We start from the raw sequence: 24,946 nt of genomic DNA on the forward strand, positions 1-24,946 counted from the left end.
CTTGGAGCGTCTTGTATAATTTGAGTCTTTGCTTTTTACTTTGCCACAAGCATCCTTGCTGTACACACCTTTTGAGAGAGACACACATGAATCGTGATTTATTATAATACTTTATGTGCTTCACTTATATCTTTTGAGCTAGGCAAATTTGCTCTAGTGCTTCACTTATATCTTTTAGAGCATGACGGTGAGTTTTATTTTATAGAAATTGATGAACTCTCGTGCTTCACTTATATTATTTTGAGAGTCTTTAAAAACTGCATGGTAATTTGCTTTGGTTATAAAATTAGTCCTAATATGATAGGCATCCGAGAGGGATATAATAAAAACTTTCATATAAAGTGCATTGAATACTATGAGAAGTTTGATTCCTTATGATTGTTTTGAGATATGAAGATGGCGATATTAAAGTCGTGCTAGTAAGTAGTTGTGAATTTGAGAAATACTTGTGTTAAAGTTTGAGAGTCCCGTAGCATGCACGTATGGTGAACCGTTATGTGATGAAGTCGGAGCATGACTTATTTATTGATTGTCTTCCTTATGAGTGGCGGTCGGGGACGATCGATGGTCTTTTCCTACCAATCTACACTACAAAAAAAAGACACATCCGTGACATTTTGGGCCGAACGAAATTTTTTTCTGTCATACATATGACACTTCTATGACGATAATTGTGACAAAACCCGGTATCATCATAGATGTGGTGGGGTCCTACTTCTATGACAAAAAATTATGTCAGAAAATGGGCTTTTCGTCCTGGGCGGGCCGGAGACGCAGCTATATGACATTCTTTGGGCCGTCCATGACGGAAAAAACCGTGGTAGAAGCGAGGGGGAGGAAAATTTCGGGGAGTTCCCGGTTACAGTGGGAGGTCGGGGGCCAAGCGATGCGCGTTTCTCTCGTACACGTACGCGCGTGTGTGCGAGGCGTTGGCTCTAACTGAACCCGAGCGAGGCGTTGGGCTCTAACTGAACCCGAGCGATTGCACTGCAGGCTACGCGTTACTGAACCCGAGCGATCGATCGATGGCTGTTAACTGAACCCGATCGAGCGATTCCTTCGCTACTACTGCTAACTGAAGCCGATCGATTGGATGAACAGTGAGCATTGCGGGAGGGGGGGTTGGATGAACAGTGAGCGGTGGCGTTGCCTCTGGATGAACAGGACCCCGCGGTGTGGAGGGCTGGATGAACAGTAGACGGTGGAGGGGTGCCCGTGGAGGGGTGGTTGAACAGGACCCCGTGGTGTGGAGGGCTGGATGAACAGTAGACGGTGGAGGGGTGCCGTGGGGGAGTGGTTGAACAGTTGCTGGTGGAGTAGCGCACGGTGGAGGCTGGATGAACAGGAGCCCGTGGAGGCTGGAGGAGGTCGACGGTGGAGATGAACAGTATCCCGCGGAGTCCCGTTTTGCGGTATGCCACACCCCTCCCGATGAACAGGACCCTCGTTTCGACCGTAGGAGGTCCGTTTCGTCCGTTTTGCGGTACGCCACACCCCTCCCGATCAACAGGACCCCCGTTTCGACCGTAGGAGGTCCGTTTCGTCCGTTTTGCGGTACGCCACACCCCTCCCGATCAACAGGACCCCCGTTTTGACCGTAGGAGGTTCGTTTCCTCCGTTTTGCGGTACGCCACACCCCTCCCGATCAACCGGACCCCCGTTTCGACCGTAGGAGGTCCGTTTCCTCCATTTTGCGGTACGCCACACCCCTCCCGATCAATAGGACCCCGTTCCGAACGTAGGAGGTCTGTTTCCTCTATTTTGCGGTACGCCAGGCCTCGTTTCCATCGCCTGTTCCGTCCAAGCCCTCCCGATGAACACGACCACGCATTCTGTTTCGACCCATCCGGTTGGCTCCTACGCGTTCCGTTGCCTCCCGATGAACACGACGCATTCCGTTGCCTCCCCATGAACACGACGCATTCCTTTGCCTCCCCATGAACACGACGCATTCCGTTGCCTCCCCATGAACACGACGACGACACTGTTTCTCCGTTCCGACCCAGCCATGTACACGAGCCCTGGCCGTACGTATGCGCGAGTAGGCGTTCGAGACCCCGCCCGTATGTACACATACGTGGCCGTATTTTCTTTCTTGCACCCTGGCCGTTGTACGTATGTGTACATGCTACGTGCGCGCCTCTACTACGACATGTACGCGCCTCTACTACAACACGTGCGCGCCTCTACTACGACACGTGCGCGCCTCTACATCCACCAATATATATGTACGTACACGTTCGCGACCAGAATGACAACGCTACGTATGCTTCGACCAGGTGGGTCCCGACTGTCAGGCACTTCCTTGCGTGCGAAGATGTAGCTGGTAGGTCCCAGCAGTCAGGGGGGCGAATCGTTTGTTTTTTTGCCCGGATGCACTTCCTTGCGTGCGAAGATGTAGCTGGTGGGTCCCAGCAGTCAGTGGGGCGAATCGTTTTTTTTTCGGACACACTTCCTTGCGTGCGAAGATGTAGCTGGTGGGTCCCAGCAGTCAAGGGGAAACGTTTTTTTCGCGAAATACGGTGGTCCGTCCGGTGGGTCCCCGCTGTCAGGTGGAGGAATCATTATTTTGCGCGTAATAAGGAGGCACTTCCTTGCTGCGGTCGTGGACCCAGCCGTCAGCCTCTCCACGTACAGTCCACGTCCGATGGAAGTCGTTCCTTGACCACGTTGACCACGCCGCGCCGAGAGCACCACGGCGGTGGACGACGGCGAGGACTAGGAAGGGGACGACTCGGAGCCGGGGAAGACGCAGCAGTGGATGCCCACGCGAAGAGGAGTACGAGGGTTCACTGGTTCGGCTGCGGTGTGAGGCTGCTGTCGCCGTAGAATAACAGGGGGTGTGGGTGAGTAGAGGGATGGCCTGGCCAGCGGTGGGAGTAGTAGGGGCGGTGAGGCCTCCGCGGCATCACAGCCGGCCACGGGAGGCAGGAGCACGCGGCACGACCGACGCTGGTTTGGGCGGCTGGAGTAAGAAGACCAGAGGTTGAAGAAGCACTACGGCCGTTGGATGAACATCGTACGGTAATAGGAGCTAGAATCGTTCATATTGACTAAGTTGACAAAGCCCTCCGTCCCCGTCAACTTGGTAGGCCCACAAGTCAGCCTCCCACTATGCTGGGTTCCAGCTGGGAGGTGGAGTATTCATTTTCTGTGCGTAATGAGGCACTTCCTTGCGTGCGAAGATAGCTGGTGGGTCCGACATGTCAGCGGGGGGCACGTTATTTTCGCGAAATACAGATGTCAGGTGGAGGAATCATTATTTTGCGCGTAATAAGGAGGCATTTCCTTGTGTGCGGCCGTGGACCCAGCTGTCAGCCTCTCCACGCACAGTCTACTTCCGATGGTGTCGTTCGTTGACCACGTTGACCACGCCGTGCCGAGCGCATCCAAGGTGGTGGACGACGGCGAGGCCCGGACAGCAACGAGCCGGAGATGGGAAGACGCGGGAGTAGAGTCGCAGACGGAGAGGTGTACGAGGGTTAACTGGTTCTAGTGCGGTGTGGTTCGACAGTCGGTGGAGAAGAACAGGAGGTGTGGAGGGGTGGAGGGATGTCCTGGGCAACGGCGGAGTAGCGCTTCATAGCGAAGCGTGCTAAGCAGAGCGCTAGCAGCAGGAGGCGGGAGGTGGTCCCGGCGGCGCTGGAGGAAGAAGACGAGAGATTGAAGATGGATGCCGGTCGTTGGATGTAAATCCAACGGCTAACTTGTCAGAATCATTTGTTGACTAAATTGACAACGACTTGCGTTGGCTTCGACCTATTGGCCCACATTTCAGCCTCCAAAAATGTGGCACGTATTCAACCCATTTTTTCAGAATTTACAGTCTTTTTTTTTTGCGCGGTAGAATTTACAGTCAATTTGATCTTTTTTTTGAATTACAACAATTAGCTGGGCTGGGTGAACAAATAATAATAGCTCCAAGTAGCGCGTGGTAGCTACATCTACAAGATGACATAGAGATTTGTAAAGCACACACGGATCTGAATGTTGCAGACCCGTTGACTAAAACCTCTCTCGTAAGCATAACATGATCAAACCCTAGAACTCATTGAGTGTTAATCACATGGTGATGTGGACTAGATTATTGACTCTAGTGAACTTTGAGTGTTAATCACATGGTGATGTGAACTAGATTATTGACTCTAGTGCAAGTGGGAGACTGTTGGAAATATGCCCTAGAGGCAATAATAAAATGGTTATTATTGCATTTCCTTGTTCATGATAATTGTGTGTTGTTCATGCTATAATTGTATTAACTGGAAACCATAATACATGTGTGAATACATAGACCACAACATGTCCCTAGTAAGCCTCTAGTTGACTAGCTCGTTGATCAATAGAAGGTTATGGTTTCCTGACCATGGACATTGGATGTCATTGATAATGGGATCACATCATTAGAAGAATGATGTGATGGACAAGACCCAATCCTAAGCATAGCACAAGATCGTGTAGTTCGTTTGATAGAGCTTTTCTACTGTCAAGTATCATTTCCTTAGACCATGAGATTGTGCAACTCCCGGATACCGTAGGAATGCTTTGGGTGTACCAAACGTCACAACGTAACTGGGTGGCTATAAAGGTGCACTACAGGTATCTCCGAAAGTGTCTGTTGGGTTGGCACGAATCGAGACTGGGATTTGTCACTCCGTATGACGGAGAGGTATCTCTGGGCCCACTCGGTAATGCATCATCATAATGAGCTCAATGTGACCAAGTGTTTGGTCATGGGATCATGCATTACGGTACGAGTAAAGTGACTTGCCGGTAACGAGATTGAACAAGGTATTGGGATACCGACGATCGAATCTCGGGCAAGTAACGTACCGATTGACAAAGGGAATTGTATACGGGATTGATTGAATCCTCGACATCGTGGTTCATCCGATGAAATCATCGTGGAACATGTGGGAGCCAACATGGGTATCCAGATCCCGCTGTTGGTTATTGACCGGAGAGTCGTCTCGGTCATGTCTGCATGTCTCCCGAACCCGTAGGGTCTACACACTTAAGGTTTGGTGACGCTAGGGTTGTAGAGATATTAGTATGCGGTTAACCGAAAGTTGTTCGGAGTCCCGGATGAGATCCCGGACGTCACGAGGAGTTCCGGAATGGTCCGGAGGTAAAGATTTATACATGGGAAGTCCTATTTTGGCCACCGGAAAATGTTCGGGATTTTTCGGTATTGTACCGGGAAGGTTCTAGAAGGTTCCAAAGTGGGGCCCACCTGCATGGGGGGACCCACATGAACGTGGGTAGTGGGGGCAAGGCCCCACACCCCTGGTCAAGGCGCACCAAGATCCCACCTTAAAAGGAATAAGATCATATCCCGAAGGGATAAGATCAAGATCCCTAAAAAAGGGGGATAACAATCGGTGGGGAAGGGAAATGATGGGATTTCTTTCCCCCACCTTTGCCAACACCCCAATGGACTTGGAGGGCAAGAAACCAGCCCCCTCCACCCCTATATATAGTGGGGAGGCGCATGGGAGCAGCACCCCAAGCCCTGGCGCCTCCCTCCCTCCCGTGACACCTCTTCCTCCCCGCTTGCGCTTGGCGAAGCCCTGCCGGGATCCCGCTACTTCCACCACCACGCCGTCGTGCTGCTGGATCTCCATCAACGTCTCCTCCCCCCTTGCTGGATCAAGAAGGAGGAGACGTCCCCGCTCCGTACGTGTGTTGAACGCGGAGGTGCCATCCGTTCGGCACTAGGATCATCGGTGATTTGGATCACGACGAGTACGACTCCATCAACCCCGTTCTCTTGAACGCTTCCGCGCGCGATCTACAAGGGTATGTAGATGCACTCCCCTCTCTCTCGTTGCTAGATGACTCCATAGATTGATCTTGGTGATACGTAGAAAATTTTAAATTTCTGCTACGATCCCCGACACACATGGGGGGTTGGACAAATGAAGGAGGTAATGAGGGAACACTATTCTTTTTAAAATTATATAATTAGGTAGGAGAGATTAGCAGCCTCAACCAATAATTTTTTGAATGCACATTTAAATAAATGGTTATAAGAGATGACATTTTTTTAAGGATATAAAGACAAAATCACAAACAAATGAAACCAATTTCCTACTAATTAGTAGCAAAAATAAGGAAGTTTAACAGCATGTCTGCGGGGACATCATTATTTGAACAGTGGTATTAGACAAAGAGTATATATTAGATGGGGAAAATATAGCACACGCAAGGTAAGGATGCTCTTGTGTACAAAATCCAATATGAGTTTAGATAATTGCACATTTGGGGAAATCTCAACAACAACAAAAAAAAAGAATCTAGGGATGTGAATCATAATAAAAACATGTGCAGACAGAAATTTATATAAAGTATGATCGAATTTGTCGTACCCAACAAATGCAAACGCTGCTAAAAGAATGAGCCAGACATTTTCTTCGCGGTGTCATATATGTAACGGTAAATTTGAGTATGATTCACACTCATGATTTCCTTATATGTACAGTTATTTTTTCTTTACTATAAAAGTTGACATCGCATAGAAGTGCATTTGTATTTTCAGATATAAACGTGCGCATGGGTTGCGGTATCTGCAGCCGCACGGTTACGCGGCAAATTCAAATAGTTGTCGTGAAAACCATGAGCAGACACCAGACAGTGTAATTTCTCAAATCTACCAAAAAAAACTGCAATTTTCGGAAGTTCCCCAGGCTCCAAATAGATGTAAAACCACGCTCCTTTGGACGGTGGACGCCAAATTACCGGCGCGCCCACACCTACGCAGCGCAGCAGGCGCTGTTCAACTCCAAGCCAATTTTTTGGCGGGACGTGCGTGGCGGAATCCTTCGCAGTTGGATAGAAACCAGCCGGCCGGTTGCTGCTGCTGAGTGCTCCTGTGGGTGGGGCCCTGTGGCCGTATCCAGGACTGTGCTAAAATTCCGGCTCCGTCCATGGACCCCACTCATCAGGCCAGCTTCACCGTGCGACCCCATCTTATTCGGGTGCGTTCGTATGGGATAAAACGAACGAACCAGACGGCCCAACGTGCGGGAGCGAACGGACTTTTGTCCGTTTTCTGTCCGCTTTCGACCCATCCCAGGCCCAAGTTTGCGCCGATTTTGGGGTGAAACAGACAGCGCGCGGACGGGCGGGACGCGCTCCCTTGTCCTTCCCTGGCCCGCCTATCGGTGGCACAAAGCAAAACCCCCCGCGCCCCATTTGGCGCCATTCCCCCCCCCCTCCAAACCCTCCCACGTCCCGCCGCCCCTCCCTTCCCCGTCCATGGCAGACGCCCAGCCGAATTCCGGCGGCCCGGCCGTCGACCCGCCCGCAAAGGTCAAGAAGAAGGCAGCCAAGGCGCCAAGGAAGCCGCGGTCAGAGTGCGCGCCGGAGGAGCTCGCCAAGTTGGACGCGGAATCGGCGAAGAGGAGGAACCGAAGGGCGGTCGTCAAGGGCAATGCCGCCGCGGCCAAGTTCGCCGCCGAGCGCGATGCGATGCAGGCCGTGCAGCGTAAGGCCGAGGTCGAGGAGAAGGAGGCCATCGTCAACAAAGCGCACGCCCTCCTCATGCTTGGCATTTGTCGTCCGGCGGTTTTCTCTGCAACGGCCGTCGGCCCGGCGAGCACAGGCTCGTCGGTCGCCAGGCCTCCGCACTGTCAGTCGCGGCGAGAAACACATTCATTTTGGAGGCTGGCTGTGTTGCCGACGAACAAAACTATTCATTTTGGAGGCTGGCTGTGTTGCCGGCGAGGACGTGTAGGCCGCTGGCTCGGTTGCCGGCGTGAACTAGGGCCGCTGGCCTGAACTAGGGCGTGGTATTTCGAACGTTGTTGTTTTTAAAATGGAGGCGGACAAGATGGGGCCAAAGGATGCGGCCGCGCGGCTGTGGAGTTGCCTACCCAAACGGACAGAATCCGGACAAAACGAACGTCCGTTTGGGGCCTCAGTGCCGATGCCAGTAGCACTAGCACTGTACAGGGCTTTGATCAAAGGGTCTGCCACTCACACCGACACGTCCTTTACATCACAAGCGCCAACTTGGGTTGGGCCCCCATGGACACGGAGCAGGCCCTCGCTTCACAATCAATGGCTAGTGCATGTGTCATGTCATGTACGTACTTGAGCCCCAAGCTTGGCATACACAAATTTTCCTTTTACGGAGCACGCCGCGCCGTTTTTACCCCGCCCGCTGCATTTTCTACCGCATGCATGCACGAATGAATGGCCATGCCGCCTACTCCACTTGTTGCGTCTCGTCTCGTCTGACGGGGGCACGGGCTCCTCTACTTGTACCTGCCCCTGGGTGCGGGATCCCGGCGGGGAGTACGCCGGCGCCGTGCCGCGGCGATGCTTGTCTGTAGCCACACAGCTACGCAGCAAATGCAGGTGGTTGCCGTGGAAACCATGACAAGACGGTGTACTTGATCAATCAAAGCTAAAGAAAACTGCAATTTCAGAAGGCCCCCAAGCTCCAAAGCAATGATGTAAAACCACACTCCGCGTGGTGAAACAAACAAACAGAGACCCAGCAATTTTCACAAGACCCCCATGGAAACGGAGCTCCCACTTCACAGTCAATGCTCTGCTCCCTCTACACAATCGCTCCAACTTGACCCGGCAATTTTCTACCGTATACAGTGACACGTTATCCCCACCCAACACACACACACACACAAGCATCGCCTGAGGGAGGGCACAGTCCGTTTTCACCAACCCGTTGCGTTTTCAACTGTACACACAGATGGTCATGCTACCTGCTTGTTGCGCCTGTTAACAGGCACCGTCTGATGGGAGCACAGGCTCTTCTACGGTACCAGCCAGGTCGCGGCGGATCAGGGCGCAGATTGAAGGGGCGGATTATCCCGGTGCCACGTTCTGCTGCTGGAGCCACTCCTGGATGGCGGAGCGGAGGGCGATGTTGGGGATGAGCTCGTCGTGTTCAAGCGGCAGGTTGGTCATCGGGGACGTGTCGCTGCCGGTGCTGAACCAGCTCCTGATGAAATCGCCTTCGTAGGTGAACCCGTCCGCCGCAATGTGAGGGTCATTCATCACATCCTGAAATTTTGCACGCCGGCAGTTAGCCAAAAGATAAGAGAGAGATTAACATGCTACACCCCAGGAGTTTCTATAACATGACAAGATAAATGACGCATTCACCTTTACGATCCAACTTATCCAGTATAGTTATCTAACTCATTCATGTGCTCCTGAATAGGGAAAACTCAGCTGATTCCTTTCAACTCACCTGAGATATAGGGCAGATGAAGTATGACGGTATGCGGTTTTCATCCAGCACTGATCCCGAAGACGAAGGGGAAGCTGACGTTGCGTTGCCCCTCATGGACTCGAGTGCCCTGATTGTTTCTGTGAGCTGATGCTGAAGATTCTCATTGTGCTCGGTGGCTTTCTGAAATTCCTCACTGACCTCATCTTGTCGTACTTTAAGTTGTTGGAACTCTTGTTCTATTTTCGAAAGACATTCCTCAGCTTCTCTTCGTTGTTGGACTTGGTTTAAATATAAGTCCTCTGATGTCCTGGCCTGCAGGAATCAAAGTATCAACCATTTTGTGATAGACGAGTTGACTAATGTGCCTTCATGAAACACTAACAATAGCCCAGGAACTTTGTAAGAAGAAAGGGTTCATCCAGAGAATGTGCAACATGTGAACCCTGGAGTCTATATAAGATGACTTTTTGAAAGTAGAAATGATTAAGATGAGAATTCTTTGGGACATCCCGGTGTTAGTTAGCCATTCCAGCATAGAAATAAATTACCATTCGTTCAGATTCAATCCGCCTCAAGCGCTCATCAGAGGCTTCCTTCTTGAGTGCTGCAGCTTCTTCCATGAGTTTTTGGAGTTTATTACGCAAATCATTATCTGAACTAACATTTCCCTGTTAGGACCATTGAGAGAAAATAATTAGTCACTTAGGGTAATACTCCAAATAAATATAAGACGTTCTAGAGACTTGACAAAAGTCTCTAAAACGTCTTATATTTGTTTACAGAGGGAGTAGAGCTTAACTAGATTTTTTTGAAGGGGGTACAGTTTTAACTGTTAACTACTCCCTCCGTTCCATAATGTAGTGCATATAGACTTTTTGAAAAGTCAAACCTCACAAACTTTGATCAAGTTTGTGGAGAAAAACATCTACATCTAGAATGCCAAACATAGATCATTAGATTCAACATAAGATGTAGTTTCATATTTTATATATTTGGTATTGTAGATATAAATAGTTTTTCTATAAACTCGGTCAAAGTTTGCAAAGTTTGACTTCTCAAAAAATATATATGCACTACATTATATAACGGAGGGAGTAAAAGCTAGCAGGTTCTCATTGAGCTATCCTGATGTAGCCCATACCGCCTGTTTAAGGTTTCTAAGTGCTACTTCTTACAGTTAAATTATATGTAGGCCAAGGACTACAGTCTACAGCAGTCACACTTAACCACATATGCAATACATCCACTTCCAAGAACTAAATAGAATCAAGTAAGGATGGAATACTTGTTAAAAGGAAATCAACTGGACCAACCAAGATGTCTTCCAAATCATCAGGCCCAACATCACCGCCATTAGACCTGTTAATGTATGCTGCACATCTAGGCCAACAAAAGAAGTCAGTTCATGTTATAATGTCAACAAAGCTAACAGAGGGTTGGAAAGCTACCTCCTTAAGCCATTAATTACAACGAGATTGTTTGGATCACACTTCAGACCCTCTATGTATGTTGCCAGAGCACTTTCATAATACTCCATCAGGAATTGTACATTCGCTTTACGGACATAGCCCTTCAGGAAAGTGGGATCCAACTCAATACATTTTTCGGCATCCTCCAGACCTTTAGGCAGATTTCCTAGATAGATGTGGCATTGAGCTCTATTGCTAAAGACCTGGATAATCAGTTATAAACAATACCATTAAAGCACAATATTACAAGAATCAGGGTGGATGAGGGGCATGCATCACAGTAGAATGTATAACAAATATGGCAGGTCAAAGTGACATGTTTATCGAAGAACTGTTTTTATTAATCAGAGGATCTTCTATTTTCAGTGGAGATATAAATTTAACCAATGAGGTAAAGTTGCCTTCAGATGTTATATGAAACATAATCACCGTAAACGAAAATCCTTACTCTGGGATCATTAGGATTCTTTTCAATAGCTTCAGTATAGTGAGCTGTCGCTTCCTGATAATTTTTCCTCTGAAATAATTCATTGCCTGCAGCATGTGCACACACTCAGAAGTCAGAAGCAGTAGTTCAACATCACAATGGCATTGCATGACACTAACTGGGATCGGGAACATAGAACACTAGGAGCCCCTTGTTTTATTTTAGTTATTCCATACAATTGAGTGTTCGGTTGAGAGACCACCTCATCCCAGGATGATTTGTCCATGATGAGATGAGCACATGAGTTTGGCGAGATGGCACTGTCTCTTATTTTATAAGTAGTGTGATATTTGTAATTTACTTTTTATTTCTTCTTGCAGATACTCGCAATTTAAAAGTCTGGAATTTCCAAGAACCAAACACTCGCAGATCATGACTATGTTTTTGGGGAAATTTGTTGATAACAGGGGTGACAGACTCTTAAGTTTATTTTCCATTTTGTTGGAAACTGAATGTAGCCACAGCAATCGACTTCACAGCTATAGTAGTACATTGCAGTGCCACAATCAATCGGCAGCGTCGTGTCAGGATTCAGGAAAAACACCCGAACCTCTCTGCCGGTGGTGGTCGGCGGCCTCCTGATCTAGCCGCTCCCGCTCCTCGATCTCCTTCCTGGCGGTCTCCGCCTGGTCCAGCTTGTGGCGCGTGTCCTCGCTGTAGTGCTCGGCCAGCGACTGCTGCAGCGCCCTGACCGCCGGCGCGTAGTCCGCGGCACAGGCCGCGAGCTTGAGCAGCGCGGCCGCCTTCCGCGACAGCGCGCGGGCCAGCAGCCTGTTGTCGGCGCGGAGCTCCCTGCCCCTCTCCACCGCCTCCTCGCAGTCCCTCACGCACTCCCTGTACTGGAACGGGAGACCGAGATAAGCGACGGGGGCGAGGCGAGGGTTTGGGCGGAGGATTTGGGGCGGGGGATGACCGACCTTGGACATGAGGAGGTAGGCGGCGGCGCGGTTGGTGAGGAAGGAGATGTCGCGGGGGTCGAGCGCGGCGCCGCGGGTGTAGTGGTCGACGGCCGTCTCCAGGTACTGCTTGCGGTAGGCGTCGTTGCCGGCCTCCTTCTCCCGCTGCGCCTCCGCCGCCCGCTCCTCCTCCGCCTCCATCGCCGGCACGCTTCTCTCTTCTCTCCTGGGGGAGGGGCGGGGCTGCGGGAGCCGGCAATGCGCTCCGGTCGCCGGCGTTCGGCGGCGGCTTGGGGCCCTCCGGCGGTTACGGAAGCGGAAGTGGGAGTGGAAAGGGGGAGACTTGACCGGGGAGGGACTGGGCGAAAAGTCGTCCGGCCAGCGCGGGCGAGAAGAATCTCTGACTGGTCGTCGGGGCCCACCTCGCAGCGAGACCCGACTCAAATGCTCCGGCCTCCAACGCCGCTGTCACGGTATAGTCGTGGCCGCCGGTCTTTGTTTGTGCCGGTGAGTTGCCTCTCTCTCTCGTGCAGCACTGTGGGTGGAGGGCCCGATGTGCCATTACCACCAAGGGGAAGGTCCGTAGCTCACGTTAAAAAATGATAGAAATGGTGAACTATGCCCAAGGTTGCCCCACCAAGACCCTGGCTAGCAAAAAATCAGTTGAGATTTTACTACATGTCAAAAATTTGGCTAACATTAAAGGAAAAAATGAACTAGATTAGGCGAAAAGAGTGTTGGCATGCCAAAAGAATTTTTATTTTTTTGAGAATGGCATGCCAAAAGGTTGACAACCATCCAAACAAAGATCAACCTTCGAGTCGTGGACAAAAAATCGATACGGTACACATTGGTGGAATCCAAACATAGCATGATGACTGACATTACCCAAATTCAGAATCTCAGTCAATCATGTAGAGAATACCACCACCGCATAGCTCCAATTCTACAACATTGGCGCAACGAGCACGAAGAAGTCGTGCGATATCCCACGGAAGCGTACCTACTCTGGGAGGAAGACTAGAGAAGTAGAGATCACTCTCCAAGTTACTCCGGTGACAAGGAAAGCGACAACCACTCTCAGGGCGGTCGGCGCCGTTACCGAGGGAAGCAAAGGCAATCTTGCAACCTCCTCGCCTCACGGATCCGTGAAACCAATCGAAGGAAGAAAAAATATAATAATCGAGAAAATGGATTTAATTGGTGCTAGTTGACTTATCTCACTCGAGCACTCACCGGTAGAAAATGGGCCTTTAGCCCCGGTTCGCAAAGGCCTTTAGTCCCGGCTGTGCAACCGGGACTAAATATGCGTGACTAAAGACCCCCTCTTTAGTCGCGCCTCTTACGAACCGCGACTAAAGGTCCGTCCACGTGGGCGCCAGGGGTCCGTCGGGGCGGAGGACCTTTAGTCCCGGTTCTCGTGGCTAACCGGGACTAAAGGCCCGTCCACGTGGGCGCCAGGGGTCCGTCGGGGCGGAGGACCTTTAGTCCCGGTTCTCGTGGCTAACCGGGACTAAAGGCCTCCTCCGCAGGTTTAGGGTTTTAGCCCCCCTAAACCTGGTTTCTTTTTAATTTGTAGTGTTTTATTTCTTTTATATTTTATTTTGTGTTTTATTTTAATTTTGATGAAGTTTCAGTACACATATTCTACGCTACTATATACATGTATATGAAATTTCAAACAAGAAGAATTCAAGAGGAATATATAATATATATTCAATCTTGGGTGACCATATACAACTTCGAACAAGTTTTCATACACAATTAGGATGGATGACCATATACAACTTCGAACAAGTTTCAATCTCGGGTATGCATATAAATTTCTTCGTCCTCGGTAAAGTGTTCTCCTTTAGGATTGATGACTTCCCTCATGAAAAATCCTGCTAATTCATCTTGAATTGGTCGGAAGCGAGCTTCTGGACTAAGCCTCCTCCGCAAGTTATCCGTCGCCTTCCGCACGCTATCCGATGCCTTCCGCTCAGAGGTGTGTCTCCGGATGTTCTCACAAACATAGTATCCACATAGATTGGTCCCCGGTGGCTGCTTATCCACATTAACTAACCTTCTAAAATCTAGCTCATGTTTGAATTGACCGACAATTTCTTCTGAGAACCGTCTCCAAACCCTACAGGGCAAAGAAAATTAAATGAACAAGGGAGTTATTAGTTACTTGATATTAGGAAATGAACGAAAGAGACCGATCGATATAGAGCTCAAATGATTGAAAATAATTACTTTTGCAGCATTTTTCTCATGTCGGCCCAACGCTTTGGATCCGAATCCATAGAGTCCATGATTAGAACTCTGGAGGTGTGAAGTTCAATATTTAGCAGAATCCAATGGAACCTGCGGACACGTTACATGCACAGTCATGCATAACTCATCGATTAGACATACCATGCATGGAGTAAACAAAAGAGAATGGGCACAAGAGAGAAACACTCACCCAAAATGGTAAGGAAATAGAATATGACTTTTGAGTTGATGCTTTCTAAGAAACTTGTACAAGTCTTTCTCCACGTCTTCGGGGTGATTTTGTAACACATGTCCATTAACGATATGTGGGTCAATGAACCCAACATCATGGATGTTTCTTATTTTGCATTCCCAAATCTTCAATCTGCATAATAGCGTACGCAACAATATATAGGACGGCAGTATGGGACACCTAGGTGCCCAGGCTCCTTGCATTTCCACCATTTGATTGCATTTAGATGCGTGTTATTGTGATAGGTATAGAAGGTAACTAGTCAATCCATTACTAATTGCCAATTCTCAAACAAGTAAATATGGAAACAATTATAATGCATATCATAAATGGATGTCATTAAACACGCCATGCATGGTAACATATATCTTTAGAAGGAAAAAATACTACACATTAGATATATTACAAATTAGGTATATATGAATTCATCTGTTTAGTATGTACCCGTTAAATTTTTATACATATATATCCAGAATATTTAGTATGTATATATGATTTCATCTGTTTAGAATGTACCCGTTAAATTTTAATACACATATACCCAGAATATTTAGTACGTACACATTAGATTTTTATCTATGTATATACCCAGAATATTTAGTACGTATAGATTAGATTTTTATCTATGTATATACCCAGAATATTTAGTGTGTATCAATCATATTAGATATGTACGGATTCATTTATTTATTACACACTCATTGATTTTTTAGTACGTATATACCCAGAATATTTAGTATGTAACACATTAGATTTTTTTTATGTATATACCCAGAATATTTAATACATACCCACTAGATTAGGTACGTCTGGATTCACTTACTTGGTATGTATTGATTAGAGTTTTGTGTATGTATACACCCTAGAGTACTCAATATATTTTTCTTGTATATGCATACTCATCGTATTTACATACCTTGTCATTAAATTTATGAGTATATACCTCGATACAATAAATACATAGAATCATGTGTGGGTATATGTAACAAACATTCCTTAAACTAAAAATAATCATCAGGGGATGTATGTACGTTGGAAAAAAAATCATGTCTGGGTATCAGCATGCATCATATATTCCTACAACTAAAACAATTTTTTATGATCGCATTTTATATTATTTGGTCACCTTAATTTGTATAGAAATATTAGCCATTAAAAAGTCCGACCCGGTCTATTTTTTTTAAATACTAGATACCTTGAAACATAAAACTTTAGAAAAATGCATAAAAACATCCTTAATATACATACGAACCATAGGAACAGCGTTTCGTATTATTTGTCATATTTGATACCTTAAGAAATAAGATTATATATACATACCTTTTTGTTTGGAAAGGAATCATACTAGGAAACCGTAGTATATTATTTTGTTGGAAAGCAATTATTGTCCATTTATGCTTGTAGTGCATGCAAACAAAATTTGGAAAGCCATGCACTACAAATATGACTTGCTATATTGCTACTTAGGTGCCCAGGCACATAGGTGCCCCATATAATTTACAGAACGAGATGAGGTAGAAATAAATCACTTACAGAACGTAGCAACTCAGCATAGATTTGTCGAGGTCGCGCAGATTGAACAGCTGGAACAATTCACTCATATGAACTTGTACAGAGTACCGTTTGGTGTGATGCTCCTCTGTAACATCCGCATAAACATATTATTTGTCGGCCCATGTTATGAATTGCTTGTACCAACGTAGCAGATTTCGCATTTGTGGTGGTAGACTCTTTTCTCGCGCAGGCTCGACGAGAGGCCCATTCCGCACATATTGTAATGCTATCTCACATACTGGCGCATCCTCAAGGCCTAAGAAGGCACGAAGAGTCAAACCCATCTCGGACGCTTGTTTCATGGCACTCGCTACAGTCAATCCAAGTGCTGCCGCAGCTGCTATGATCTCGGGGTCCTCTTCCGGACCGGCTTTCACTATGAGCGGGGGGATCGATTGTTTATTCTGCATCCCGAGCTGGTCAACTTGTTTCCCGCTTTTTTTACTTTCTTCTTTCTCCTCCTTCAATATTTTTGCTTGCCTACGAAGTTCATGTCCATAGTCGTCAGGCATATTCAGCTCGGCTTGGGATGGTGTCGTCAAAAAATCCTTAGCCCACTTCTTTTGCTTCTTAGTGAATACTTGCTTGGGCTCAGGCTCTTTTATCGCCTTCATATCCGCCTTCCATTTCTCATAATGAGCAGACGCGGCCAATTTGGTTTCAGCTTCACTAAGTTCCCAAGGCCTTGGGAGGAGAGGCTTCAGTGATGGCTCCGGTACCCTTGTGGTCTTAGGTACATAAGGGTCCGGGTTAATAGTCCAGGAGCGGGTTTCCTTGCTGTCCGCCTGCTTCTGCTTCTTCGCCGGAGGTGGATTGGGTGGCGTCGTACCCGCCGGAGGAGGATTGGGGGGCGTCGTACCCGCCGGAGGTTGTGGATCGGGGGACGGCGTCGAATGGCGTGAAGGAGGTGTAGGTGAACCACCACCACCGCCGCCACCACCACCATCGGAGGGGGGTGGACTTGTTAGCCTTGGCGCCTCGCCTGGAAACACTATGTACTTCTTTTTCCATAGAATGATCTGGCGCTTGACATCTCCAAGTCTTCTCTCCCCTTCGGGTGTAGCTTTGTCAATCTTTAGGTCCTCAAACCCTTGGACTATGTCTTCCACCGTGACACGAGCATAGCCATATGCAATGGGGTTGTTGTGGTGGAGTGCTCCAGGTGTACAGGGTAAAGCACTGCCGCTAGCTACCTTCGTGGAAACGTTCCCCACGGGATAATGCAGATCACATTCTTTCATCTCCTTTACATCATCCACAGGACCGAGAATGGAAATCTCTTCGACTAGGTGGAGCAGGAGGTGCGTCATAATATCGAAGAAGGATGGTGGGAACACCAACTCGAAACTGACAAGGCATTGGACCACATCGTTCTGTAACCGTGGTAGATCTTTTGGATTGATTACCTTCTGAGAGATTGCATTGAGGAATGCACATAGCTTCACAATGGCTACTCGAACATTTTCCGGTAGGAGCCCCCACAAAGCAATCGGAAGCAATTGCGTCATAATCATGTGGCAGTCGTGAGACTTCAGGTTTTGGAACTTTTTCTCCGCCATGTTTATTATTCCCTTTATATTCGACGAGAAGCCAGACGGGACCTTCATACTGCTCAGGCATTCAAAAAAAATGACCTTCTCTTCTTTGGTAAGAGCGTAGCTGGCACGACCTTGAAACCATTCCGGATGCCGGTCATCTGGGGCTTTCAAAAGTTGCTGGTCCTGCCGTGCTTCCTTTGTATCATTTGTCTTCCCATACACGCCCAAGAAGCTTAGCAGGTTCACGCAAATATTCTTCGTAACATGCATCACGTCGATTGCAGAGCGGACATCTAGGACTTTCCAATATTCTAGCTCCCAAAATATAGATTTCTTCTTCCACATGGGTGCGTGCCCGTCAACTCCCCGCGGAACTGATTGTCCGCCAGGACCCTTTCCAAAGATGACTTTTAAATCCTTGACCATATCAAATATCTCAGCACCAGTACGTTCCGCAGGCTTCGGCCGGTGATCTTCCTTGCCGTTGAAATGCTTGCCTTTCTTTCTTACGTTATGATTTCGGGAAAGAAATCGACGATGACCCAGGTACACGTTCTTCTTACAATTAACCAAACGTACACTTTCAGTCTCATGTAAGCAGTGCGTGCATGCATTGTATCCCTTATTTGTCTGTCCCGAAAGGTTACAGAGAGCAGGCCAATCGTTGATGGTTACAAAAAGCAACGCTCGTAGGTCAAATTCCTCTCCTTTGTGCTCATCCCAGACACGTACACCAGGTCTGGCCCACAACTGTAAAAGTTCATCAACTAATGGCCTTAGGTACACATCGATGTCGTTCCCGGGTTGCTTTGGACCTTGGATGAGCACTGGCATCATAATGAACTTCCGCTTCATGCACAACCAAGGAGGAAGGTTGTAGATGCATAGAGTCACGGGCCAGGTGCTATGGCTGGAGCTCTGCTCGCCAAAAGGATTCATGCCATCAGTACTTAGACCAAATCTTATGTTCCTTGCGTCAGCTGCAAAATCTTTGAACACCCTGTCGATCTTTCTCCATTGCGTTCCATCAGCGGTGTGTCTCAACTCCCCGTCGGACTTACGGTCCTCTTTGTGCCATCGCAACGACTTGGCATCCTTTTTGTTCCTGAACAGACGTTTCAACCGTGGTATTATAGGAGCATACCACATCACCTTGGCGGGAACCCTCTTCCTGGGTTTCTCGCCCTCAACATCGTCACCAGGGTCATCGCCTCTGATCTTATAACGCAATGCAGTGCATACAGGGCATTCATTCAAATTCTCGTATTCACCGCGGTAGAGGATGCAGTTGTTAATGCATGCATGTATCTTCAGAACCTCTAAACCTAGAGGGCAGACAACCTTCTTTGCTTCGTACGTACTGGCGGGCAACTCGTTATTCTTCGGAAACATATTCTTCAACATTTTCAGCAAATTTTCAAATGATGAGTCACCTACACCTTCCTGTGCCTTCCATTTTAGCAAATCCAGTGTGCAGCCCAGCTTTTTCAGACTATTATCGCATCCTGGATACAACGACTTTTTGTGATCCTCTAACATGCGATCCAAATTCTCCCTATCCTTGTCAGTTTCGCAGCGTCTCCGTGCATCAGCAATGGTCCGACCAAGATCATCAGCGGGCTCATCATGTGCCTCTTCTTCACCTTCACCTAACCCTTCCCCACCTTCAGCATCATCCTCCATGAAAGTATCACCGAAATGATCATGATAGTTGTCATCGATATCATCCCCTTCTTCATCTTCTTCCATTCTAACCCCTCTTTCTCCATGCTTGGTCCAACAATTATAGCTTCGCATGAAACCGTGCCGAAGCAGGTGCATGTGAACGTCTCTTGAGGAGGAGTAACCCTTCTGATTCTTACAGACAGCACATGGACAGATAATAAACCTTGCTGCTTGTTCGCATTTGCCACTACGAGGAAATCTTTCAAACCCGTAGTGAACTCGCCGGAGAGTCGGGGACCGTACATCCATTGCCGATTCATCTGCATTATTATTATATAAAGTATATAATTAACCATCATGCATTTGTTAAACTAACTAGCTAGAAATAATACAAATTAAACAATGAACTACACACATGCATATTTTATCAATGACACATGAAAGGTTCAAGTTGCTAACCGCGATCGCGGAGGAAAAATAAATGAGAAAGCTCAAGTGTGGCTCGGACACTTCATATCATGTTTGTTTCAGGCTCTCGGGCATTTCATCGAACACCTTGTGTGCATAGGAGGAACCAAAAGCAAACCCACCACCCCCTTCTGAATATTGTGAAGTGAGCTGAGTGGAGTGGAGTGAGCTGAGTCCTATATATAGGGATGGACCTTTAGTCCCGGTTGGCCTGGCCAACCGCGACTAAAGGCCTTCGGGGACCTTTAGTCGCGGTTGGCCAGGCCAACCGGGACTAAAGCCCCTCCCGTCCGCCAGCTGGATGGGCCTTTAGTCCCGGTTGGCCTGGCCAACCGCGACTAAAGGCCTTCGGGGACCTTTAGTTCCGGTTGACCAGGCCAACCGGGACTAAAGCCCCTCCCGTCCGCCAGCTGTCGAACGAGCGCGCTGGGCCTAGATAGTTGGTCGCGGGTCTCCTCCCGAACCGCGACTAAAGACCCCTTTTGTCGCGGTTCGATTATTTTGGGGACTAATGGGGGCGTATGGAAGCCTCTTTTTCTACTAGTGACTGGATCCTAGAACTCTGAAGAACTAGTGCTAGCAGAACTCTGAAGAACTCTGAAAAATATAATAGCCATATCGCTTACAATTTGGGGAAGAATAAAGTCGGGGATGTTGGAACCCCAGAACTCTAAAGAACTAGTGCTAGTAGAATGTTTTGCTAGACTATCAGCTGCTACCTGGTTAGCTTCTCTGCAGCAGTAAATGAAATTGACACTTATGAAACCCGAAGCCAATCGTGTGCACTCAGCTAAAATCAGGACTTGAGGACCCATGTATGCATCTGGTTAGTTGAAGGCCTCGATCACCAGCTAGCCTTATTGCACCCAATGCCTGCTGCCAAAAGCCCAAAACCAAACCAGCATTCCGAATTGCATTCGTCTCCGTTCCGTCGAGTCTACGCTGCTGACATGTCCAATAATGGTCACATGGTCGGTTTTGTATATAGTGCATGCGCGCCTTGCATGCATGCTGACAGGGACGTATGTATCTGAGCTAGCTCGTGTCATTATTGGAGCAAGAGCTGACAGTAGGCCATTTTTGCACTATCTTAAGCACGCGAGGCACATGGACGAATATAATACACTGTTGGCCTTGTAAGTTGCAGCGGGAGTTGCCTCCACGTCGCCATCCTCGAGTCGTCCCCTCGTAACCTTGAGCCCGCACCGCATGGACCGATATAGGTGGAAAAGGCACCCCACATTCATGCACGCACACCAGATCGAGAGGAAGAAGATGATGCCATTGAAGCTTCTCCGCCGGACGCCTACCGCCGGGCAACGCCACCCCTCGCCGCTGCTGCGTCTCGTTCCCGGCCTCCTGCTTCTGCTGCTCATCTCGCGGCCGGCGGCGGCGTCGGCGTCGACGGTGGTCACCCACCTGCCGGGATTCGATGGGCCTCTCCCCTTCCACCTCGAGACCGGGTAATTAACCATCCCACATCATCTAAATCTAATGCATTCGTTGCTGGTTCCATCTTGGAAATGAAAATGAAAATGGGCGCGAGGTTCTGAACTTCTGATGGCCGGGCCGTGCGTGCAGGTACGTGGGCGTGGAGGAGGAGACCGGGGCGGAGCTCTTCTACTACTTGGTGGAGTCGGAGCGGAGCCCCGGCGCGGACCCCGTGCTCCTCTGGCTCACCGGCGGGCCTCGCTGCTCCGGCTTCAGCGCCTTCGCCTTCGAAGTCGGTCAGTACTCCACCCACCAACCAACCACAGCCGCGCCCCGACCGCCGGTCTGGAGATAGTTGTGCAGCTGCTTGCGTTCTTGATAAGTTGATGATACGTACCCATCCATGCATCGTCGTCGTCTTACATACAAATAATGGAGTACAATTCAGGTCCTGTAAAGTTCGTGTTGGCGCCGTACGACGGCGGTTTGCCGCAGCTGGTATACAACCCCTTGTCATGGACCAAGGTGAGTGAGTGAGTGAAATCCACGGAGATGTCTCTACTTTCTATTGTCAAAAACACACTTATATTATGGGACGGATGGAGTAGCTTCCTGCTCTACTGACGACGACGATCATCAGATGGCAAGCATCATCTTCTTGGACTCGCCCGTCAGCTCCGGTTTCTCATACGCGCGTGACCCCAAGGGCTGCGACGACGTCGGCGACTACTCGTCCTCTCTGCAAGTCCAAAGATTTCTCAACAAGGTGACGAGAAGAGGCGCCGTTAATCGCTGTTGCGCTGTCATGGCGGTAATTCAGTACACTGACCGCTCAATGCCTGGTTTGCAGTGGTTCACTGATCACCCACAGTACCTTTCAAACCCTTTCTACATTGGAGGAGATTCGTACGCCGGAAAGGTTGTTCCACTCATTGCGCAATACGTTTCAGAAGGTGTGAAATTCTCTTCCTAACAACACCACTTAATGCATTGTAGTTGTAGGACCTCTCTAATTTTCTTTACAAGGTTTATTAATTGTGCGGCAAGTTCTTCCAAGGAAACTAGAAAAGCATATGCATTTTCCATTTTCTTCCCGAGTCACCGAGGTCACTTTTAATTCACTTCTACTCCTACTATATATGCAAATGCTCCAGGAATTGACAAAAGGCAGCAGCCTCGCATTAATCTCAAGGCAAGCTATTTCTCTAGCATTCAAACCCTGTTATATACAAATAGTGTGTGTGTGATCATGATCACATCTCTCGTTCTTTTGTTGTGTTAATGCAAATATATATTTCCAGGGCTATCTGGTCGGCAACCCTATGACGGACCCAAAGTTCGATCGCAATTTCCAGGTTCAAGCTGCTCATGGCTTCGGGATAATATCTGATCAAATATACGAGGTAATAAAAAATCCATTCGCTTTGACCAAAAGTGTGGCGACAAACTTTGTATTGTGTGTCAATCTAAAGAATTCATAGCATGTTTTATTTTTCTTTCCCAAAGGCTGCCATGAGGAACTGCAAAGGAGATTACATAAACCACGTGAATCAAATGTGTGCTGAGGTGCTACAAACCGTAAAGAGTGTAAGATTCATGTATTGGCCATTTTGTTATGAACTTATGGTACTACAAGTGCCAACACCAGCTGGCTAATTCAGGCATATCCCTACTGCAGCTCATTTCTGAAATCCTAGATGCACACATCTTGTACAAAAAATGTGTCTTCTCCGCACCAAAGCCCACAAATGATGCGACGGCAAGAAAAAATCTGTTAGAAGAATCTATCGAGCTAAATGAGGCACCTGGTCGACCTGCCATCGATTGTCTTGTCAGTCTTCCATTATCCTTGAATTATGGTTGTGACACTATTTTAGTATCACAAACTTATAGCTGGAATTCCTTTCAAAACTACAGACATACGGTTACTATCTGTCATACTTTTGGATGAACAACAACATGACTAGAGATGCTCTCGGGGTGAAGCAGGTAAAGTCACAATTATGTATCGCTAGAAATATCTTTCAGATTATTCATGTAGGATTAAACACTGGCAAGTCATTGACAAATAAGAATTCGCCAAATAGGGGACGGTCGGTGAGTGGGTAAGATGCAAAAGAGAACTCCCCTACAAATTTGACATGCCAAGCAGCATACCATACCATCTCAACCTCACCATGAGAGGTTACCGTGCACTCGTTTACAGGTGAGTGCGAGCAACAAAATAAGTTTTCTTACTCATAATTGCAGTTACTCTTCTTCCATAACTTCCTATCGAAACCTTTTGTCTGCACAACCGCAGTGGAGACCATGATCTCCAGGTGCCTCAACTCAGCACTCAAGCATGGATAAGATCTTTGAACTTCTCCATAGTCAGTGACTGGAGGGCATGGCATCTCGACGGCCAAGCCGCAGGGTCAAGTCAACTGTCTCCTTTTCTTTGCATTTATTCATACGGAGAACAAAAGCTTTATGAATAAGCACGGTGTAGCATATTCCTCTATCTTTTCTAATGAGAAATGCTACTCTTTTGTGTGTGCAGATTTACCATGGGATACGCGAACAATTTGACATTTGCAACAGTAAAGGTGGTCTTGTTTTCCTCTTCTTCTTTTTTGCGTGGAGTCTTGTTTTCCTCTTTATACCATGTTGTCCATGGATTGGATTGGATGATAGAACTGTTATGTGATAGATATATCTAATAGAGCTCCTGGTCACTTGTTTGTGTAGGGTGGTGGCCATATTGCTCCAGAGTACAGGCCCGAAGAATGCTTTGCGATGGCCGAACGCTGGCTGGCCAATGAGCCTCTTTGATGACCATACATTGTTTTATTTCTTAGCACAAATCCTTTTGCATTTTGCTTCACTCCACCTGTAGAAATGCACTGAGTAGTGATGTACATCAAATGAAGTTTTTTTTTTACAGTCCATCCATCGCCCCTGCCCGATTAATCGCCTCTAATTGTTATCTACCTTGAAGATATATGGGGTCCTCGGGACCTCCTATTTAGCGCGGTGCGTGCTGGCGAAGGAGCTAACGCGCACCCTCCCTTCGCCTCGTGCGCCTTTTGGGCCGGCCCATGTGCGGGGGCGGTTCACCCCTTGTATTTTTGTTTTTCTCTTTTCTGTTCTGTTCTGATTTGGTTTTATTCTTCATTAAAGTAATTTGAGATTTCAAAAATGTTCCAGATTTCCAAAAAAATGTTAAAGAAATCATAATATATTCACGGACTCAAAAAATAGTTGTGATTTTAAAAAACATTCATATATTAAAAAATGTTTATGATTTCATAAAGTTTATGAATTTGAAAAGTTTCACAATTTTGAAAACAAAAATAGTCATGATTTTTAAACATGTTTGTATATGAAAAAAATGTTTACAAATTTATAAAATGTTCATGTGTTTATTAAAAATGTTTGTATATAAAAAATATTCATGACTTAAAAAATGTTCAGCTTAAAACCTATTCATGTATTAAAAATACCAACAATTCTTATAAATTAAAAAAAGTTCGTAGATTCAAAAATGTTCACTGGTTCAAAAAATGTTGATGAATTCAGGAAAAGTTAGTGAATTCAAAAATGTTCATGACTTCAAAAAATATTCTCAGTTTATAGAATGTTCATGTATTCAGAAAATGTTCACAGCTTCATAAAAAATATTTGAGATCAAATAATGTTTGTTAATTTGAAAAATTCTTCAGAAATTGTTTGTGAATTCAAAAATTGTTTAGAATTTCAGAAAAAT

General features: G+C 47.3%; 2 protein-coding genes across 4 annotated transcripts; one reads left to right on the plus strand and one right to left on the minus strand.

Annotated features, from left to right (window-relative positions):
• Nucleotides 1–8,452: 8,452 nt before the first annotated feature.
• On the minus strand, nt 8,453–12,398 carry LOC109737212 (U-box domain-containing protein 70). 2 transcript variants are annotated; one of them, XM_020296410.4, is made up of 8 exons: nt 12,073–12,398; nt 11,706–11,994; nt 11,117–11,202; nt 10,648–10,871; nt 10,513–10,579; nt 9,748–9,867; nt 9,218–9,511; nt 8,453–9,027 (listed from the first exon to the last, which is right to left on the minus strand). In XM_020296410.4, exons 1-8 carry the CDS (start codon nt 12,250–12,252, stop codon nt 8,830–8,832), a joined length of 1,458 nt encoding a protein of 485 aa, XP_020151999.1. In that variant the 5' UTR covers nt 12,253–12,398; the 3' UTR covers nt 8,453–8,829. The 2 variants fall into 2 exon arrangements, with proteins under 2 accessions (XP_020151999.1, XP_040252536.1); XM_040396602.3 differs by having other exon boundaries at nt 11,706–12,398.
• Nucleotides 12,399–20,938: 8,540 nt separating this feature from the next.
• LOC109777442 (serine carboxypeptidase-like 13) lies at nt 20,939–24,389 on the plus strand. Of its 2 annotated transcripts, XM_020336075.4 has the most exons (14): nt 20,939–21,230; nt 21,349–21,494; nt 21,647–21,723; nt 21,839–21,964; nt 22,049–22,151; nt 22,353–22,390; nt 22,500–22,601; nt 22,705–22,785; nt 22,877–23,029; nt 23,116–23,187; nt 23,286–23,404; nt 23,501–23,614; nt 23,741–23,786; nt 23,929–24,385. In XM_020336075.4, the coding sequence occupies exons 1-14, from the start codon at nt 20,977–20,979 to the stop codon at nt 24,010–24,012; spliced, it is 1,515 nt and encodes a 504-aa protein (XP_020191664.1). In that variant the 5' UTR covers nt 20,939–20,976; the 3' UTR covers nt 24,013–24,385. The 2 variants fall into 2 exon arrangements, with proteins under 2 accessions (XP_020191664.1, XP_073360905.1); XM_073504804.1 differs by having other exon boundaries at nt 21,839–22,151; nt 23,929–24,389.
• Nucleotides 24,390–24,946: the final 557 nt, after the last annotated feature.

The sequence above is a fragment of the Aegilops tauschii genome, chromosome 7 (genome assembly GCF_002575655.3).
Source record: "Aegilops tauschii subsp. strangulata cultivar AL8/78 chromosome 7, Aet v6.0, whole genome shotgun sequence".
Taxonomy (NCBI): Eukaryota; Viridiplantae; Streptophyta; class Magnoliopsida; order Poales; family Poaceae; genus Aegilops; species Aegilops tauschii.

Coding starts and splice junctions, on each gene's coding strand:
- LOC109737212 (XM_040396602.3), bottom strand. CDS start 12,252: ATGGAGGCGGAGGAGGAGCGGGCGGCGGAGGCGCAGCGGGAGAAGGAG. Junction 10,872..11,116: donor AGAATCCTAATGATCCCAGA/GTAAGGATTTTC, acceptor CTGATTATCCAG/GTCTTTAGCAATAGAGCTCA. Junction 9,028..9,217: donor TCATCTGCCCTATATCTCAG/GTGAGTTGAAAG, acceptor GCAAAATTTCAG/GATGTGATGAATGACCCTCA.
- LOC109777442 (XM_073504804.1), top strand. CDS start 20,977: ATGGACCGATATAGGTGGAAAAGGCACCCCACATTCATGCACGCACAC. Junction 22,602..22,704: donor TATCTGATCAAATATACGAG/GTAATAAAAAAT, acceptor TCTTTCCCAAAG/GCTGCCATGAGGAACTGCAA. Junction 23,615..23,740: donor CTCGACGGCCAAGCCGCAGG/GTCAAGTCAACT, acceptor TTGTGTGTGCAG/ATTTACCATGGGATACGCGA.